At 38.9% G+C, this 21,132-nt stretch overlaps 1 protein-coding gene across 1 annotated transcript; it reads right to left on the bottom strand.

Moving 5' to 3' along the window:
• Positions 1-3,389: 3,389 nt before the first annotated feature.
• Positions 3,390-20,292, bottom strand: LOC134641098 (von Willebrand factor A domain-containing protein 5A-like). Its single transcript, XM_063493310.1, has 16 exons — positions 20,188-20,292; positions 15,713-15,760; positions 15,351-15,553; positions 13,875-14,097; positions 11,731-11,915; positions 11,533-11,647; positions 11,254-11,402; positions 11,076-11,164; positions 10,843-10,987; positions 9,987-10,066; positions 9,788-9,902; positions 9,484-9,642; positions 9,310-9,413; positions 8,898-9,118; positions 7,636-7,674; positions 3,390-3,645 (listed from the first exon to the last, which is right to left on the bottom strand). Exons 2-16 carry the CDS (start codon positions 15,753-15,755, stop codon positions 3,566-3,568), a joined length of 1,950 nt encoding a protein of 649 aa, XP_063349380.1. The 5' UTR covers positions 15,756-15,760; positions 20,188-20,292; the 3' UTR covers positions 3,390-3,565.
• Positions 20,293-21,132: the final 840 nt, after the last annotated feature.

Below are 21,132 nucleotides of genomic sequence, written 5' to 3'. Positions count from 1 at the left end.
TCTTATTGAAATAGAAGGCTCCCAAAACAGGTCAGTCAGCAAATGTATTTACAGAAATTTAAAAAAAAAATCACAATAGAAAGAGATATAACATGAACCTTAAAGCAAGATTTTTCATTCTAGCATCCATTTTGTTTTAATTTTTTGCTTTCCTATTTCTCTTCTCCCTGCTTTCAGCTCAATCCTAAACATAATTTCTTCACCAAGCCCACTGTCTCTGCTCTGCACACATTCTAACCATCTCACCCTTGCCTCTTTATTTTATTGTCACTTGGGTTCAGTGGGTTCAGAACTGATTTTATAACTAAAAAAACACATACCCTTCAAACACAACTCCTACACACCAAAAGTCAACAAGCAAGACTTAAAAGACAAACTCAATGTTTGGCTTGTAATGTCATGACAACTCACTGCAAACTATTTCAAGTGTAGAAGTTATTAAATAATACTCAATATAACACAAAGATTATAGCAATTCAACCTTTTTCACTTTGTGTTTTAGTCAACAGTCGGTGTTAATGACTACCAAAGCAAACCTGAAAATAAAACAACTAAAACAAACTGTTTTAAAATGTGCAAAATGGAAAACAGTAGTTGTTCCACAGAAATGTGCTGTTTTTTCTGCACTCATAGTCATTACAGCAGAAGTTGCAGTACTGCATGCAGAAATTGTAGTACCAGCAGAGGGAGATGATGCATTTAAGTAAATGTCTTAGTAATCTCTCTTTAAAGGCTTTCCTGTGATTATTTTCACATTGGTTTAAAATTAAATCTCTTCCTCTACTGGTACTGCAGCTTATTGCAACTTCTGCATGCATGTCCTATGAAATGGGCACAATGAACTGGTGTGTGTATAAAACATTTTGCCTGAGCACAACAGAAATGATGATTTCAAACGCATTAGGAAGGCAGGAAACCTCCACCAGTTAACTTAACAAGTCAGCAGCAAATAGCAGCCAGTATCCGTTAGACCTCTTACCATGATTCACACAAAGGAGTTTAAAAAATATAAATAAAATAATGAAGACATTCAATATGTCAAAGCCTCCTACATACAATACATTTGTAAAAGAGACTTCATCTATTCTTACTAATCCGCCGTAGATAGAAGGCCCTGTGTTAAGGCACAGAATAAATATGACTATGAGACTATTATTTAACTAGTAAAACACACTCAGATAACAGATTTTTAACCTCACAGAAGAATTTTACTAAACAATAAAATGAATGCCACACATATACTGCAATCCCACAATTAAAAAAACTTATTTTTATAGGCAAGGCAAGGCAAGGCAAGTTTATTTATATAGCACAATTCAACAACAAGGTGATTCAAAGTGCTTTACAGAGACATTAAAAACAAAAACAAATAAAAAGCATGATTTGAAATTGATTAAGACAAGCAAGCAAGCAAACAAACAAACAAACAAACAAACAAACAAACAAACAAACAAACAAACAAACAAACAAACAAACAAACAAAACAGTATATAAAATCAAAAATCAAAACAGTAGACAAAATCAGAACAGTAGATAAAATCAGTAGTTAAAATGTAAGTTTTGAAATTTAAGCTTAAAAGTGTGGATTTGGTGCTTTATTCAAAAGCAGCTGAGAACAGGTGAGTCTTCAACCTGTATTTAAATAAACTGAGTGTTTCAGCTGATCTGAGGCTTTCTGGGAGTTTGTTCCAGAGATATATGGAGCATAAAAGCTGAATGCAGCTTCTCCGTGTCTGGTTCTGACTCTGGCAACTGATAAAAGACCGGATCCAGATGACCTGAGGGATCTATTTTGGTCCTAAACCATTCAGAGCTTTATAGACCAGCATCAGAACTTTAAAGTCTATCCTCTGACGGACAGGCAGCCAGTGTAAAGACCTCAGAGCTGGACTGATGTGGTCCACTTTTTTGGTCTTAGTGAGGACTCGAGCAGCAGAGTTCTGAATGAGCTGTAGTTGTTTGACTGATTTTTTAGGTAGACCTGTAAAGATGCTGTTACAGTAATCAAGCCTACTAAAGATGAATGCATGGACTAGTTTTTCCAGGTCCTGTTGAGACATCAGATCTTTTATCCTTGAAATATTCTTGAGGTGATAGTAAGCTGATTTTGTTATTGTCTTAATGTGTTTTTCTAAGTTTAGGTCTGCATCCATCACTACACCCAAATTTCTCGCCTGGTTTGTGGTTTTTAGGTGTATAGACTGAAGTTCTCTGGTGACCTGTGATCGTTTTTCTTTGGCTCCAAAGACTATTACTTCAGTTTTGTTTTTGTTTAGCTGGAGAAAATTGCGGTACAACCAGTCATTAATTTCCTCAATGCATTTACCAAGAGCCTGTACAGGGCCTCGGTCTCCTGGTGACATTGTGATATATATTTGTGTGTCATCTGCATAGCTATGATAGTTTATTTTGTTGTTCTTTATAATCTGTGCCAGTGGGAGCATGTAAATGTTAAACAGAAGGGGTCCCAAGATGGAACCTTGGGGAACTCCACATGTGATACTTATCTGCTCAGATGTGAAGTTACCTATTGATACAAAGTGTTTCCTGTTTTCTAAGTATGTTTTGAACCAGTTTAGTACAGTTCCTGAAAGACCTGCCCAGTTCTCCAGTCGTTTGAGTAATATGTTGTGGTCAACTGTATCAAATGCTGCACTAAGATCCAGTAAAACTAAGACTGACATTTTTCCACTGTCTGTATTCAGACATATGTCATTAAACATTGAGTTATACTCAAAGTTCTGTCAAGTATGTCTAAAAGGGTTATAGGAGAGCAAATGGCAAGAGCTTGTACTTTGGACTTGTTTTTACTGTACCAAAAACGTCTTAAAGAACATTTAAAAAGAACACACAAAATAAAATGAAGAAAAAAATATAATACTGTTCACACCTCTGTGATGGCAGCTCAGGTGTGTGCTGTCTGAATGCTTCTCTTCTTATTCTTTTTTAATGTTACAATGTCAAAAATGAAAAAAGAAATGTTTTAAACTGACCTGATCTTACAGGTTGATAACACTCTGGTCAGGGATAAAATAGATATGCGAGGTCAACATAAAAAAAAAAAGAAAAAAAAAAAACAGATTCAGTGATTGGCTTCTGATGTTGGTATAATTAGTTACGCATTAAAATCAATGTTTAAAGTCTACAAAGTTATTCAATAATCTTTGAAATATGACAGAAGTTGTAACAACTCAATCTTCATCACTTGTTACTCTAGACAACAGCCTATGTTAATAATTATAAAACACAAAATATATTTAAAAAAAAAATTCTTACGATATGTCTTGAATTCTGAGAAAGAAAAAAAAGAAGTAAGAAAATTGGTGAAAACATGTTAGCAAACATAATTTACAAAATTTTTGGTTGTTGAGCTTCATACATGACCCATCAAAAACAATTTAAACATTTTGCAGAATAATATTCATATTCACTTGCTGCTCTGGACAACGGACTATATGTTAATAACTATGAAAAAACACACAACAGCTCCTGTACAAACTATATTTCACATTAAAGCTGAAATGTTGTTAAACAGCAGCTGTGTCATAGATATGTGCTGGTTTATTCACTGTTTGCTGTCATTTGCTACATTTATACAACACAGAGACACAGCTTCTAACCTACCAGGTGGGCGTGCACGGCCATCTGTGAGACAGAAGGCAAGAATAAGATTAAATATCAGTAACAAAATGTATCAACTAGACATTTTATCATGATTCAAATCAAGTGGTTCAAAAAGTAATTTGAATAACGTCACAACATTAAATTTTGTACACACAAAACACTTTATCACATGAAGAAATGTGCACACACTGTCAATTCAAATGTTCAAACTACTTAAATTAAGTCATGTAAACACTTATTTTTAAAACAGTTCTACTAACTCGAATAGCTTAAGAGCTCCAACCTTCAAAGGGGGTTCAAACAGGGTATGCCCAACACATTCTACACCAAACTTTCAACCATCTTATTCAACCAAAGATCTTATTGAAATAAAGGCTCCCAAAACAGGTCAGTCAGCAAATGCCTTTACTGAATTTTTTAAAATTCACAATGGAACGAGATATGACATGAACCTTAAGGTGAGATTTTTTATTCTAGCATTCATCCATTTTGTTTTAATTTTTTGCTTTCCTATTTCTCTTCTCCCTGCTTTCAGCTCAATCCTAAACATATTTTCTCCACTAAGCCCACTGTCTCTGCTCAGCACTCATTCTAACCATCTCACCTTTGCCTCTTTATTTTATTGTCACTTGGGTTCAGTGGGCTCTGAACTGATTTTATAACTAAATAATAGATAGCTTTCAAACGTAACTCCTACACACCAAAAGTTGCTGGCTGACACTGACAACAATATTATCATGAGTTGCAGAATCCTCTGGGTCAAAACTACTGTAAGATGACGTCAAGACTCCAGCAACACTTAAAGTATTGAACAACAACTCTGTTGGGTGACCAGTGCTTTTTGGCTTGTGGCCTTCATCGGGGTCATTATGAAATATCAAACAGTTTTTGTTTAAATAAAAAAAGGACACAGAAGAAATCCAAGTGGACCAATCATACATTTACAAATAAACAAGCTGACCAATTAACATTTAAAGAGGTGTTACTGGGTGATTGGTTAAGCCACAACCCAAATAGGCTCTGAACTGAACCACTACAGATTAAAAGAGAGAAAAAATTCCACATATCTCCGAAAATCTTCTTAAAAACATAGAAACACAAAAGTAAAAATCGCAGAAACTCATTAATAGTTAAATCCTCATTTATACCTGTAAAGTGAAACTCTTTAAACAAAATATCCAGAATGCTTCTCTTTTTTATCAGATAAAATTAATATTACCCTCTCTTTGACTGGGTTTAATGGCTTCAATGACTATATAAAATAAAGGTGAATTATAAAGTTTTTGATTAAAATGTTGCAACAGGACTGGTTAAATCATTTCCCTTAATCGAACTTCTGTGTTCATTAATTTATTCTTTTAGAGGGCAGGCCTTCTTGATATAATGTTCTTCTGCCTGGCCGCTGTATCTGTGGGGATGTTTGCTCTGTGTTGCAGATGACACCAAGTTTGTGCTCCAGTGAACTAATTCAGCCAGGTAAATTCATCTACACATCCTAACCAATGACTTAGTGGTGTTCCAGGGTAGGACAACAAAGCTCTCTTTTCTACTTCTTTTGCATGGTTGGCTACAATGGATGAAACTGGGGAATCAGTCAGGGATCTGGATCTGAGGACCCAGGGTCCTAAAACAGTTTACGAACTTGTCTTTATGTGCTGCTCTGTCTTAGTCTGGGGCCATGTGTTTGTCTCGATTCCATGTTTGTGTGTATAGGAGTGTGGGTGGGTGTGTGTGTGTCCGGAGAACCGGCTTACAGGCACTCTCAGGCCTGGTGGGTGTGTCCCGCCGTGAGGCTGGTCACACCTGAAGTGGATGATGACACACGCCTGCTGTTAATCAGTCTCATCTGGAGGGAGCTACTATATAGAGTGGCTGAGCTCCCATCAATTTGGGATCGTTGCATGACTACCTGTTAGTTTCCCAGCAAGTCAGTGAGTGTGTGCTTGACGCAGTCTGGAGTTTACTGACAGCTGCCTCTGTTTTTTTCCCAGAAGGATTGTGGGAACCAGAGGGCTGAGGGGCAGAGCAAACACACTTGGTAGATGCTGAGAGTGGTCCTGTTGCTGAAGGTGGGGTTATCCTGTAATCTCTTACTAACCACTGCTTCAGTGACTGGAACACAAGTGAAAAGAGATGTGACATCGTACGAGACCATTGTTTCATCTGCCTTCATAGTGACTTTTACCTTCTCAACCAAATCCAAGGTGTTCTAAATGTGGTGTTCGGACCTGCCTACCAATGGGTTAAGGAATGAAGCCAGAAAATTTGTGAGGTTATAGGTGACCAAGTTGATCATACATTGCTGAGACAGGCCGAAACTCTTGTCCATAGCTGCTCTGCTTCCACATTTGCAATGTTGTTGTTTCGGATTGCTGTTTCTAAAAATGTGATCAGTTTCACTAGCGGGATTTGTCTCGGTGTCACACCAAAGTCAACCCTTTTGCAAGGATGTTTTTCTCTGCCTGGGTGAGTTGTCTGTCAGACAAATCCTTGGTGTGGCATCCATTTCTTTTCTGAATGCTGAGGACATCCATCCATCCTTCCATCCATCCATCCTCTTCTGCTTATCTGGGGCTGGGTCACAGGGGCAGCAGCCTAAGCAGAGAAGTCCAGACCTCCCTCTCCCCAGCCACCTCCTCCAGTTTGTCCGGGGGAACACCAAGGCCATTTCTGCTGCTTGTATCTGCAACCTCGTTCTTTCGGTCACTACCCATAGCTCGTGACCATAGGTGAGGGTAGGGACGTAGACAGACCGGTAAATTCAGAGCTTCGCTTTTACACTCAGCTCCCTCTCCATCGCATCACTGCAGCCGCAGCCCCAATCCTGACAACGGTCAGGACCCATTCCCTGACGCAGAGGCGAAGGGAACAAACCCTCTCGTCCACTGGGAGAAACCCCAACATACAGGCAGCAAGCCAAGGGGATACCAAGATACCCACCCTAGCCCGCCACCTCTCACCAGGGGCAACTCCAGACTGAGACAGAGTTCAAGAGACTGGTTCCAGAGCACAAGCTGTGCGTTGAGATGAGCCTGACTATATCTAGCTGGTACCTCTTAACCTCATGCACTAACTCAGGCTCCTTCCCCACCAGAGAGGTGACATTCCATGTCCCAATTGCCAGTCTTGGTAGCCGTGGATCGGTCCACCAGGGCCACTGCTCCTGACCGCCGCCCGGCACACAATGCACCCGACTGATACGGAGCCTCCTGTGGGTGCTGGGCCTGCAGTACAATGGGCCTATGTCCCTTTTTCGGGCTATGCCTGGCCAGGCCAGGCCGGACTCCAGGGCAGGGTCCCAGTAACTCTATCCCAGGCAGGGTGAACTGTTCCCTCTATGCTGAGGACACTCTCCATATTTTGCTGTGGTTTACCACGCACAACAAGTGAAACGTCCCTTGTTGTCTGGTTTTAGACTTTTCATGCTGTGCTAGACGAGCCTCCTCAGTTAATTCAAACACCTTTTCAAGAGTACTCTTATCTAGAAGCATTGTAAGTCTGTCGGATCCGCTCCTCTTTAGATTTTAGCACATCGATGGTAAAAATTTTTTGTCTTTAGTAAACTGAAAAAGTGACGGATATAATGTGTACTACTTAGTCAGCATTTTTTATTTATGTTAGAAGTGTCAATATTTTCTTAAATTTAATTGGTATGTATTCCGGCCAATCCAGTGATAGTCTTAAGTGGATGAATGGGATTTGGTGGGGAGCTCTGAGTGTGAGAGAGGAGCTACAGGTATGAAGTGGACATTTGAGCGAGTAACACAGTAGCACACGCTGAAGAATATAATGCATTCATTGTACAAATGTATAACTAATTAAATGTAAAATCGAAATAATATTTTCCGTTGTCATTTTTAACTTATTTCAAAGTACTAACCTCTTCAGTGTTTTGCACTGTACACAGGCAAAAAGAGTAAACACAGAGATGAGTAGTTAAAGGATCTTTCAACATTTTGAAAGATCCTGCAGACGCTTCTTTCAATAACACTTATTCAGGTTTTTACTTACTACTTAGAAAACTCTTCACCACAGGAGGACTCTGGATCACTTTAAAGATAAAAAAAAAGAAAAGAAAAAAATGAGTTCAAGATTTGAGAATCAGTGGAAAAAAAACTTTCTCACATGCATCCCTCTCTCTGATACTGCTGTTTGATGAGTACCTACATTCTACCATACATTACCACATTGTTTCTACTGTATTTTTCGGACCATAAGGCGCACCGCATTATAAGGTGCATTAAGCAAAACAAAAAAGTCAGATAAGTCAAACTTTACTCAATTCATTCTTCTTGCTTCCTTTACTTTCGTACCATTGATTCATTATTCACTATTCCCATATTGTTGCAGTATATTAATGACTAACCTCGTATTGTGGACAGTTTATCTCAGTTGTTCTCTTGACTGAAGTTTGGTTCGTTTACAGCATCCATGCGATTGTATTTGTCCCTAACTATCGGGAACCCTCGTTAACTTTTATCAAGTGGAAAAAAGCCTTAGCAATTATCCTCCAGCTTCACTGAGCTAATGTTATGCTAACATAGCTGTGTCGCTAGCGATAATGTAGCACATCATTATATACCAGCAAGTCCAACTTCAGTGACCCTACAAAAGTCACTACTGTTTAGGTTTCAGTCTTCGTTTATGTTGGAAGTGATAGCAGAGCTGCACGTTTTAATTTTTTCAGAAATCTCTGTCAAAACATGGTATATCATGTTTAGGTGGAAACTAGCGAGCTAACTTCCTGATAACTTCTAACTCTATTAAATTTCAGAAATTCTGTTTTCATGAATGCCTGGAGATAAAAGATGAAAGAATGTAGACAGTTTTTTAACTCTCAGTGATGCCACAGTGTTTGTTTAACCTGTAGCGGAGTTTGGACTTGTATTATTCAGCGAGGCTCCTGACTACGGTGGCCGTAATGCTTCAACAATTCATCAAGCAGTGCGGCTGCGTAGCTTACCAAAGTTGTACTAAAACATTTTGTGACGGATTTTTGAGCGCCGTGCACAACATAAAATCGGTTCAAGATCAGTAAGCACAACCAGAATCCATACATTGGGCACACCGGATTATAAGGCGCACTGTCGAGTTTTGAGAAAATGAAAGGATTTTAAGTGTGCCTGATAGTGCAGAAAATACAGTACTTGTTGTCTTTTCATTTGAGTCTGACTTTCTATTAAACCAAACATTTTACTGATTTTATTCATGCTGAACCATCTTTGCTTTAGATCTGGGGCTGACTTTTAGCTTTGTTATTGGGAAAAACTCACTGGCTGTTGGAATATTTCTGCGCACAAGAGGTCCTTGAATCACTTCGCTGTTGTCTTTGTTGACAGCAATGAAGGCAGTAAAAGAACTGCTAACTCCTGATTGGACACTGAGTTGGACCACCTTCTCCTTCACACCTCCACCTTGCTGTCCTCTGTGCTCTCTCTCCTCCATCTCCAGGGAGCGAATCAGAGTCCGAGCACCCAACCTGTGGACTGTTAATCTGCGGATAAGAAAGAACACACCGAGAGATGGGTGTCTTAACTGTTTCTTTGTTTTTTAAAATACTTTATTTCAGATGTGAACACAACATATTTCAGTTCATATTCATTATAATCTACTGCTATTTTCAACCCAACATATCTAAAGTCATGAACCAAAGAAAAGTACTGAGTTTCTTAAACTCCGTTTTACCCAGTGTCCTCTGCAGGTCTGAGACTGAAGTGCAGCTGGTTCTCAGAGGGATGACCTGCCAGGCTGTACTTCACCGTCACACAGCCCTCTGCTGCCTCTGAGCTCTGACACAGAATCACAGGGTAAGAAGTCATGAAATAGTTAAAAAACAACATGAGAAGGTGCTGTTCCTACCTGTCCAGTGAGCTGGGCATAAATCAGTGACCTCTGACCCTGGAAAAGTGCTGTGATTTGTGGAGAGAGGACAGTGACAGACATTTCCTTTGGTAAATCCCATGTGACTGAGATGTCGACCACAACCGGCTGCAGAGCAAATCGCAGTGACTGCATCACCTGAAAAATAATGAAAAACTCTCCAAATACACACAAACAGTTGGAACAGACATTTTACTAACTGCAGGTCTGATCTCAAATATGGATCTGCTGCTGCTGCTGCTGCAATGCTTAACTTGTTTTCTTTTTGTGTTTAATGTCTTACTTTTGCTTGCATCCTGTCAGTCCCTGTGATGAACTGAGCATGACCTCCTCCTTCTTTGGCCATCCCATTGATGAGAGCAGAGCTGGCCCCTTCCCCAATCCCAAAAGAGAAACACCTGCAATACAGCAGTTTTCTACATAGAGGACATGTTGGACATTCTGGGAATTGTGTAGATATAGTTGTGTTTTTGTGGTTTCACCTGTGAGAATCTGAGTTGTTCTTCACCAGATCTATCACTTCTTTGGTGTTCCTCACCTCTCCATCAGTAAACACAAACAGCTAGAGAGGAGAGTTGGCACATGAGGACAAAACATCAGACCCACAAACACACAGCTTGTTCTGAGAGCTGAGTTAGGTTTCAGAAACACAAATGTTTTTGTGGTAGTGTGCAACGAACAATGTACAGTTAGTATGAACTCCAAAGTAAAGAACAAAGCTGTTACATGAACAACGATTATATTCACAGGGTTAAAATATGTGATATATAAAAAGTTAGATTGTACATTAATGCCAATGGTGAGAAACATTTGTAGAGCATATGTGTGTGGTTCAAGTTTTGTCTCATGTGTTATGAAATTGAATCTTTCATAATCTTCCCTATAAAGCATCTTCATTGTGATATAAAAAAAAGTTAAAATGTCCTAAATCATTATATTTTAAGATGAAGTTGTTCTAAGGCTAAAGCAAGGCAACAGAAAGTAAGATTAAGTTCAAAGGAAATTTCCAAGAAACTAATGCAAAGCAGTTTGTGTGTGTGTGTGTGTGTGTGTGTGTGTGTGTGTGTGTGTGTGTGTGTGTGTGTGTGTGTGTGTGTGTGTGTGTGTGTGTGTGTGTGTGTGCAGGTTCTTACTATCTTGGTGGGGACCAAAATCCAGGTCCCCACGTTGTTGAAGGCATTTTTCACACTTAAATTGTGGTTTTAGTGTTTTAGGGTTACAATTGATCTATGGTTAGGTTTCGGATAAGGGTTAGGGTAAGCGGCTAGGGAAAGCATTATGTTATTGGGATGTCCCCACGAGGACAGCAAACCAGACGAGTGTGTGAGTGTGTGTTACCTGTCGAGGCTGATTGGGAATGAAGGGCTGGCTGTAAATATGTTTGAGGGGCTCCAGGATCTCAGTTCCTCCAAGATTAGCCTGCATCTGCTCAACTTTCTTCAGAGCCTCCTTCATGGTCTGCTGGCTGTACTCCACACTCTTACTGCCATCACATAAACACATGCACCAAAACACCCATTAGGATATTTTAACAAAGACAGCAGGGCCTTTGATATGAGGGAGAGACTCACAGGAAGATGTGTTCATAACTGGACCCAAAACTGTAAATATTGAAATAGCAGCCCATTGGTAAGCTCTTCAACAGGAGCAGCAGAGTATCCTTAAGAGAACAGGGAAAATATAGTGAGGCCTCTGTGTGAGAGGAACAATTTGAAACTAAAGAGTTTATGATTAAAATATTACAGATACCTTGGCACTGCGGATGCGAGTATTACTCATACTTCCAGATCGATCCATTAAGAACACAAACTCTCCACATGAAGCCACTGAAGACATCACTGACTGGGGGAACTCAGGGTACAGACTCACCATCACCACTGGATCACCCATCAGAGAGCCTGAAAAATAACAGACAGAAAAATCTGAGAAATTGCTTTTGGTTTATGTCAACATATTGAACTTCCAAGCTGAAGTAGATAATGATTTTTTAAAATTTGCAAATCAACTACTTCACTCATTTCCACTCACCCGGCTCAGCAGAGGCCTGTCCTGCCTCCACCACAGCAGTGGGCTGGTTAGCATCTTTGTAATAAATCAGCAGTTCAACATCTCTGTCAAACTTGTGTCCTGCAGCCAAGTTAACCTGCACACCACAAACACATTCATATTTAGTTCTCAGTAATAAGTAACAACCACACACAGCAGAAACATCAGCACTCTACCTACCGTGGCCTGGGTTTGATCAGTGTTGAGGTACTGGAGCGGGTCCAGGGAACAGTTGGACTCTACCTTAGAGATTGGACGAGGAGAGGACACTCGCGCAGAAAAAGACAGACTGTAGGGCACTAACCCCACACTCAAAAGACTCCCTATGAGCAAGTGCCTTGGCAACAGTGAGAGGGAAAAGCTCCCTATTTACAGGAAGAAACATCCAGCAGAACCAGGTTGAGGGAGGGGCAGCCATTTGCCAAGACCGGTTGAGGGTGAGAGGAGTAAAACAGGACAAAGACATGCCGTGGAAGAGAACTTGAATTAAATCCAGAGGTATGTGTAAAAGTATAGTGAGTGAAAAAACACTGAGTGAAGAAAAACACGTAATGCTTCATGGGAACCTTGACCTATTGCAGTGTAACTAAGGGAAGTTTCAGGGTCACCTGATCCAGTCCTAATTATGTGCTTTAGCAAAAAGAAAAGTTTTAAGCTTAATTTTAAAAGTAGTAATAGTGTCTGTCTCCTGAGTCCAAACTGGAAGCTGGTTCCATAGAAGAGAGGCCTGAAAACTAAAGGTTCTCCCTCCCATTCTGCTATTATATACTCTAGCATCCACAAATAAACCCGCAGTCTGAGAGCAACTGCTTTAACGGGGTGATATGGTACTATAAGCTCATTAAGATAAGATGGGGCCTGATTATTCAACACCTTGTGCACGAATCTGAATTCAGTTTTGGTCTGAACAAAGAAGCCAATATGAGAGAAATATGCTCTCTCCAGTCCCTGTCAGTACTCTCGCTCCAGCATTTTATATCAGTTGAAGTCTTTTCAGGGAGTTTTTAAGACATCCTGATGTTAATGAATTACAGTAGTCCAGCCTAGAAGTAATAAATGCATGAACTAGTTTTTTAGCTTCACTATGAGATAAAATGTTTCTAATTTGGGATATAGTGCACAAATGGAAGAAAGCAGTCCTACACATTTGTTTAATTTTTGAGGTAAAAGGAAGGCTGGCCTGTAATTAGCTAAGACCGCTGAGTCTTGAGATGGCTTTTAAAGTAACAGTTGAACTACTGCCAGTCTGAAGACCTGTGGTACATAGCTGCTTAATGGAAATAGGCTGATCATATTTAAGAATGAAATATTAATTAATGGCAGAGTTTCTTTGAACAGTCTTGTAGGAATGGGGTCTAAGAGACATGTTGATGGTTTGGTGGAAGTAATTACTGAAGTTAATTCAGAAGGATCAACTGAAGAAAAAGAGTTAATAATATAATAATATCAATGGTACTGAAAGTAACTCTACACATCGTTAAGTCTGTGAGATGATTATGAGGTTTTTCTCTAGTAGATAAAATTTTATTTGTGAAGAAGTTCATGAAGTCATTACTAGTCAACATTAAAGGAATGGTTGGCTCAGCAGAGCTCTGACTTTTTGTCAGCTTGGCTACAGTGCTGAAGAGAAACCTATGGTTGCTCTTATTTCCTTCAATCAGTGATGAAGAGTAACCTTCTAGCTTTACTGAAGGCTTTTTTATAAAGCAAAAACCTATTTTTTAAGCTAAATGATGATCTTCTAAATTAGTGAGACACCATTTCCAATCTAGCTTACTTTATCTGCTTTAAGGTGCACCTTTGCGAGTTATACCAGGAAGTCAAGTACTTCTGATTTGAGGTGTTCTCTTTCATAGGAGCCATAGTAACCCCTGTGTTTTAATTCTGGCTAGAAATGACACAAAGAGCAAAGAAACTGCAGTTATAGTAATGGTGGAAGAGTAATCAAATAATTTTATATGTTTGAAAGACAGAATAAATACAGAATGAGAAAGAAAGAATGAGATATCCTAACACAGCTCAGATACTCCATAACCCTAAAGTCCATCCCCTAATCATGTTATAGATTCTGGACTTGAAAATAAAGTGTTGAGAAAGAGAGTTGTTTTCAATGTTTATGTTTCCATGTTACGCTTAATTCTTTTCAAGTTTATCTTTTATGTGTACATAACAAATTCAAAAATATTTTATTTATGGAGGAAGAGAGACGGAGAGAGAGAAAGAGGTTGGAAATTCCTCCACCACCATCGTTGGAGTTATGAAACCTTTTTCTATGCAGAGGTGTGAGTTTGAGGCTTTCTGTTAGTGTCAACGTTTTTTCCTACCCCGAAGCTGGTATCGAGGGTTGAGCACAGCAGGCAGACAGAACCTCAGACCATCATCAGCCTGCACAGCCAGCTCAGTCACGTACTCCAACCTGATGGAGGCGCTCTCTCTTGGCGGCAGACTGCCCACACTCAGAGAGAATATATCTGGACTCTGATCACTCTCCTCCAATAGGAAGGCCTGCTGACCGCAGCTCAGAGCATCATCATACTCCTCACGAGCCTGGAGGACAGGTGACACATGTCAGTGACATTCATTGTGTTTATTATTAATTTGAATCTTGTTTGTTTGTTAATTTATTTCAATCATGTAAACAATATACAAGTACATTTAGCAAAGAAAAGAAGAGAAAATAATGCTATACAAAATAAAGCTAATACATTTCAATATTGCTTCAAATGTTCCGTTTCTGTTACATATGAAAAAGAAGTGGGAAGTAGTACACACTTATTTAATCCCATCCCTTTGCCTCAAGTTAACTGCCAATATTTAGTCAGCTTTCTCACCGATATAATCTGCAGTAAAAATAGCGAACAAACTTCTGATATAATACTGTATATACATCACATCATGACATTTTCTAAATAGAGACATTCACTGAATTTCAACATTTTCCTTTTCTTTATAATTCATGAAGATCGTTATAACCATATCTTTATAACTCTTTTTGAACTGCTTTATGTTTGGACACTGCTGCAACTCCATATTCAAACTGTTCCACAGCTTCACTCCATGGACAGAAACGCAAAAGCTTTTTCTGGTAGTACGTACCTTCACAACTTTGAAGTTAGAAAAACTCCTTAAATCATAACTTCCTTCTTTGAATAAAAAAACATACTCTGAATATTACTTGGTAGTTCCTTATTTTTTGCTTTGAATAGAATTTGTCCTGTTTGGAATTGCACTAGATCAGCAATTTTCAATATTTCAGACTGCAAGAATAGTGAGTTTGTATGATCCCTATAACCTGCACTGTGGATGATTCAAACTGCTTTTTTTTAAGAGTAAAAAATGAATGTAATGTACTTTTATAGTTATTGCCCTAGGCCTCTGCACAACAGCTTAAGTATGGTGAAACCAGTTAACAGTAGAGAATATGAAGTGATGTCCCATCTAATACCTGCTTTGCCTTGTTTAGGATTGCAATGTGTCTTGATACTTTGGAATGAATATATCTTATGTGAGTTCTCCAGTTACGTTTTTCATCTATTATTATCACCAGAAATTCACTGACTCTTTCAATATCAACACCACAACGTTCCAGTTTTCTTGTTAACCCTTTATTGACCGGCCCTTCAAATTTACCTGTAAAATGGGCCCGCCGGTGGGCCCATGGTCAATAAAGGGTTAATATATTGTGATCTATAGTGTCAAATGCCTTTCTCAAGTCTATGGATAACCTACCACACATTTCTTTTTGTCTATGGAATAGACAATCTTACTTATAATCAGGTTATATTTACTGTCCAGCTCACCTTCTGCTTCTCCTTCACCTCAGCTACAATCTGTGTCTGTCCGATCTTAGCACTGAAATGACAGACAGCAGCATCTCCAGGCAGAGGGAAGACAAAAACAGCCTCTAATGGTTTGTTCTCCTTATTCTTATAGTTCAGAGTGGAGACCACTGTAGCCACATGGTCCCTCACCTCCAGCTCCACCTCAATGCTCTTCAGAGGAACTGACAGACAAACAGAATTCTAACAGTCACACTTAATAGTAGCATTTATTTTTTAAAGTCAAAATTAGACTGTTTTTCTGCTGAGCCATCTGTCCATGCAACTCTATTAATTTTTGATGACAAAGTGAAAATTAATTTTAATGTTTATCAGATTTTTACCTGGTTCATTCTGGGCAGTTAGCAGACCACAGCATCTCATCATTGTACCTATATAAGACACAAACACCACAGACAGTTTTCCTCAATAAAACATTTCAGTTTACATAGTATATTATACTACACTTATCAGCTTTTTCTTGAGTCTGTCTCTTCTGCACATAATCAAAGCGAATTTTCACATCACCAGACTTAAAAACATTTATTCTAGCAGCTCAGAAAATGGTTTGTTTGAGAGAAATGAGTTTGAGACATCCTTAATGTTGATATCTTTTCGAGCTTTCTAGTTTTCAAGTGTCACAACAAAACAGACTAACAAGTCAATGATTCTGTAATACATCCTGCAGCAGATACATCATATCTAAACACACTACCCCCCCCCCCCCCCCCACACACACACACACGCACACACACACACGGTGTTTGAGTGCAAAAATAATAAATAACAATAATAATAATATCAGTAGCATCATTCCAGCTTTTGATCAGCACCATGGACAGCAACCACAGTCAGGGATAAGGTGAACGCTATAAAGTCTTTTTTAGCTAGGCCAAAATAGGTTTAGCATCTCAAAAATGAAATAAAATTTAATACAGACAACTGTCTGTAAACATGGAACTGACAACGCTACCTGGGGGTGGAGATACACCCCAGGAAATATGGTTGTTGACAAGGCAAAGGCGTAGAAAAACTAATTAAAGGATTTTTATTAATAAAATAACTGAAACTAATAAGGAGCAGCAGGGAAAAAACAGCAAACTACGTGGCAGGACTTACAATACTACCAGACCTGAAATTAAAACACTTTTCAGACACTAATTAAAAGAACAAGATTCACTGACATTATGTTGCTCTAGCAGCTTAACAAAAAAAAAAAATATATGCCTAAAGACAGGCCACCTGTGGCGTTGTGCCCAAGGAGGTGCCATCCATTACTCACCCTTGACGTCGAACTGCAATCGTCACTGCAACTCTCACTGCAACGTAAGTGGTGCTTTATACTTGTATCCCGGTGTTTACACTCACATGCATAAGGCTACATCCACTCTTACACCGCGGTCAAGTGAGCACTCACATGCGAAGTCACAGTCAAGCGAGCCGCACCCCCAGCCACACCTACAATCTTGTTGCACTTTTCTTATGCCTATTACGGTATGGGTGCCAAATGGCTTAGAAACACGAGTCTTCTGTATACTGGCATTTTTCATTTTATTTTACTTCTTAATCAACTCAGTTGATATATATTGAAAATAAAAAATACTTTTACAAATTCTGTAAGAGTTGTCAATATATTTCCAAAGCATTGTATTCTCACTGTATTGTACATTTCTGTTCAACCTGACCTTATCCCCAACTAAATAAAATTGTCGTACAGTATTTTTGATATAGTGTGTGTGTGTGTGTGTGTTTTTTTTTTCATTACAAGAAAATTGTTAAAGGTGACGCGAATATTTCCTCTGGGTCACCCTCACTGTTCCTCGTCCGCCTCACAGCGCAAAGAACTGAGTAATATGCGTAAGAAAAGGGCAACCAGATTGTAGGTGCGGCTGGGGGTGCGGCTAGCTTGACTGTAACTCCTCATGTGAGGGCTCACTTGACCGCAGTCCCATGTACACGGGTATTTATTTATTTATTTTGAAAACACAGCTTTTCCTTTGCGTTTGCGCCTTTCGTCCAAATTTTCATCACTGAAAATTGAGATTTTTAAATACGCCTACCAGTGTGGAGATTTTCAAAACCTCCGTTTTTGCGTTTAGGTTTTTATTTGTCAGCCAACGTCAAAGGTGTGCGCCGTTTTTGACGTCACGCTGTGCGCCACGTTATTGTTTACATGAGATGAATTTCTACAATGGGGGATATAGACAAGATACTGTTGCTCTTAATCTTACTATCTGCAGTTTTTACACGCTTACATATACACACGCAGTTACTGGCCCTCCATTTAGAAAGACAGAGAGGTCAGAGTGATCTTCGGACGTGGCTTCTGCATTCAACACAGACGCTCTCATAACCCAAATCTCGACGTCGGTTTTGAATTAAAAAAAAATAAAAATAAATTAAACTTATGTATGCTGTATTCATTTTGTTCATTCCTAAGCTGTGAGTCTACACCAGCGAAAATACTGTCTTATTTCTTAACATTTAAAATGATGAACGCACTTGAAAAGTAACACAAAATTAGCTGCCTTTCCAAAAAAAACCAAAAAACTTTTCAGAAGTACTTAAGGTTTTGTGAGGGCATAAAACCCTGTTTACTCTTTCTCTCCCAGGTTTCTAGACTTCTGATTGGCCAACATTTCTTAGGGGGTTAGGGGTTCTGGTTTGACTTCGTTTTTTGCGTTTACATGTAAACGGAGATATTTTTGTGTGGACGAGATTTTTTTTTAAACGAAATCGGAAAATCTACGTTTTCAAAAAATAGTGTTTAAGAGAGAACCTCACCTCAACCCCCCCCCCCACCCCCCACCCCCCATGTGCTGAGACTGTCCCACTGACACCCCGATCACCTCCTCGATCAAACCATAACAGTTTCGTTATCGTTTATTGTTCATTTATTTATACTGCACGTTTAATTACAACAACAACGTTGACTAAAGTGCTGTACAAAAATACAAAATAACTAATACCAAATAACTTATAATATTGGTACCAAACAACAAATAAAGAACAAATAACTCTCATACTGTATTAAAAGCCAGTGAATACAGATGTGTTTTAAGATGAGATTTAAAAGGTTTCACAGTAGGAGCCTGTCTGATGTGTAGGGGTAGATTATTCCACAGTTTAGGCGCCACGACCCCAAACACTCGATCGCCTCTTTGAGCCAGCCTCGACCTTGGTATCCATAAAAGCAGAAGATCATTTGATCTAATAGATCTAGAGGGCCCATAAGAGGTCAGACAAATACCCAGGAGCCTTTCCATTCAGGGCTTTACAAGTCAACAATAAAATTTTAAAATCAACTCCAAAGTGAACAGGGAGCCAGTGAAGAGAGGCAAGCACCAGGGAAATATGTTCACGTCTTTTGGTTTGTGTCAGAAGACGAGCTGCGGCATTTTGGACCAACTGCAGTCTTACAAGGCAGATCTGGATAACTCCAACATATAAGGAGTAACGGTAACAGTAGTCCAGCTGGGATGTAATAAAAGCATGGCTCGCCCGTTCAAAGTTTTTAAAAGATAAAAATGATTTTACCTTAGATAAAAGCCTCAGTTTGAAAAAATAGACCGCTGTACAACTGAGCTAATCTGTTTTTCAAAGTTAAAATTGCTGTCAAATATAACCCCCAAATTAATAACTTAATAACTTAATAAAAGGCTCCAGACTATGCAGGTTAAAATCAGAGGTGCTGGGATTGCCACTTGGTCCAAAAATTATCACTTTGGTTTTGTTCTCATTAAAGTTAAGGAAGTTAGAGACCATCCAGTCTTTACCTTCACCGAGACACTGAAGTAATGGTGGGGTAACTATCCATAGCAGTGGGGCAGGGCAGCTTGTCTTCAGTCCTAGATCTAAATGTTATATTTTCTAAAAAAACAAAACAAATTAGACCTCAAGGTAGCATATAAATAGAGAATAAAATTGGCCTCAATATAGATCCCTGGGCAACACCACAAGTAATCAGAATGAGAATCAGCATACTTTATTAATCTCTAAAGAAATTATGTGAGTTACAGGGAGCTGAGGAAGAGATAAAATCTCCAAAGCTCACAGAGAAAGTCCTGTCAGACCTGAACCAATCTAATTGAATGCCCTTGATGCTGCAATGCTCCAATCGTGAGATCAAGATGCTGTGGTCAACAGTATTTAAGGCAGCTGTCAGATCCAAAAGCAAAGGCACAGCCGAGTCTCCTGAGTTAGTGGCTAAATAAAGATCGTTAAAAACTTTGCAGTTTCAGTGCTGCCGAGAGCTTTAAAACCAGACTGAAACCTCTCAAGAACACCGTGTACATTTAAAAAAAGATTGCAGCTGAACGAATAAAATCTTTTCCAAAAATTTTTGACTGGAAAGGAAGCTTTGAAATATGCCTGAAATCTGAGAGGACAGAGGAATCGAGATGATTTTTTTTTTAAGTATAGGCTGTACAACAGCATGTTTGAAACGGGCTGGCACAACACCTGAACTAAGACTGCTGTTAAAAATCCTTAAGATGTCAGTACCGATAACCTTAAAAATATATTTTTTAAATGTGTTGGAAAAACATCATTTAGACAAGATGATGTCTTCATGCCATTACATAGTTCCTCCACGTGATCACAACACACGCTCAAACTGATCAAAACAGCAGAGCAGATGAATATTTGATAATAAGTCATGTGAAGGCAGGGTGATCACAGATCGAAGCTGTTTTTCAGTTTGTATTTGTTTTTTGTTTTTTTACAGCCCGTTTTTTGTGAAAAGAAAAATAACAGAATTTTCCACGAAACACATGCAACGCGTTCAGTGTGCGGGAATGGTTTTCAGAGAAATGCCTACCTTTGAAAAGAAAGATTTTTGTCTCCTCAAAGTACTTTCGTTCTTCAGTGTGTGAAATGCGGCTTAAATGCCCCCACGCCAGTTTTCTATAACGAACTGAAACACTTTCCTGTATCCGTGGGAACCTTTCAGTGAGATCCTGTCAGAGTCGAGTGGGTGGACCTTAAATTTGTTTATTACTATTATACAAAGCCTAGGGATGTATAGCGCTTCCACCACGGTTGTTAAAATAGTCTGATCTGGTATTTGAACACCAAAGAGCACCATACAAGACAAGTATTTTGAAATACAAACATCTGCATTTAAGACTAAATTCTTAAAGAGTTTTTTATACAGCGTTCTTAATACATCTTCAAACGCAGTTTGTAAACAGCCAGTGCTTTAAGCCAACAATATATATAATATATTGTTGGGTTATGTATATATATATATATATATATATATAGAGAGAGAGAGAGAGAGAGAGAGAGAGATAGAGAGAGAGAGTAATAATACCTGCCAATTCTCTGTGTGTCTCATATGTCTCCCTTATCAGATCGGAATAAATATGAAGTCTCCACAATACGTTTTGCCTGCCGCCTGGTGGCCAACATCTCCATTACCCAAAAGACATTTTCTCCTTATGAAAAAGCTGCAGCAGTAATAAAAGCCAACTCTTGCCTTCCTCACATAATGGTTTAGCTGAACACATGTAAGGTCTTGTACCATCTACCAGCCAAATAGCATGTCTATGTTTCTGCAAAGAACTTGGAATCAACAAACTCTGGATTAAAATCTCTTTCACGCAATACACCTCAGGTTTATTAAGCCTATGTCAAAATAATAGAAAGTTTAAAAACAAAATATAATGCAGTCAGCTGTAAGACTTCACTTTAGCCTTATTTTTCTTGATACATTTTTTATTCATTTATTTTCATTTTTAAGTGAAGAGACCCACCTACACCA

This window comes from Pelmatolapia mariae, linkage group LG14 (assembly GCF_036321145.2).
Source record: "Pelmatolapia mariae isolate MD_Pm_ZW linkage group LG14, Pm_UMD_F_2, whole genome shotgun sequence".
Classification (NCBI taxonomy): domain Eukaryota; kingdom Metazoa; phylum Chordata; class Actinopteri; order Cichliformes; family Cichlidae; genus Pelmatolapia; species Pelmatolapia mariae.
Note: the sequence above shows the minus strand (reverse complement) of the source record. Positions and strands in the feature narration are given on the sequence as shown.

Coding starts and splice junctions, on each gene's coding strand:
- LOC134641098 (XM_063493310.1), bottom strand. CDS start 15,755: ATGATGAGATGCTGTGGTCTGCTAACTGCCCAGAATGAACCAG. Junction 15,554..15,712: donor AACTGCCCAGAATGAACCAG/GTAAAAATCTGA, acceptor TTTGTCTGTCAG/TTCCTCTGAAGAGCATTGAG. Junction 14,098..15,350: donor AGGTGAAGGAGAAGCAGAAG/GTGAGCTGGACA, acceptor CCTGTCCTCCAG/GCTCGTGAGGAGTATGATGA.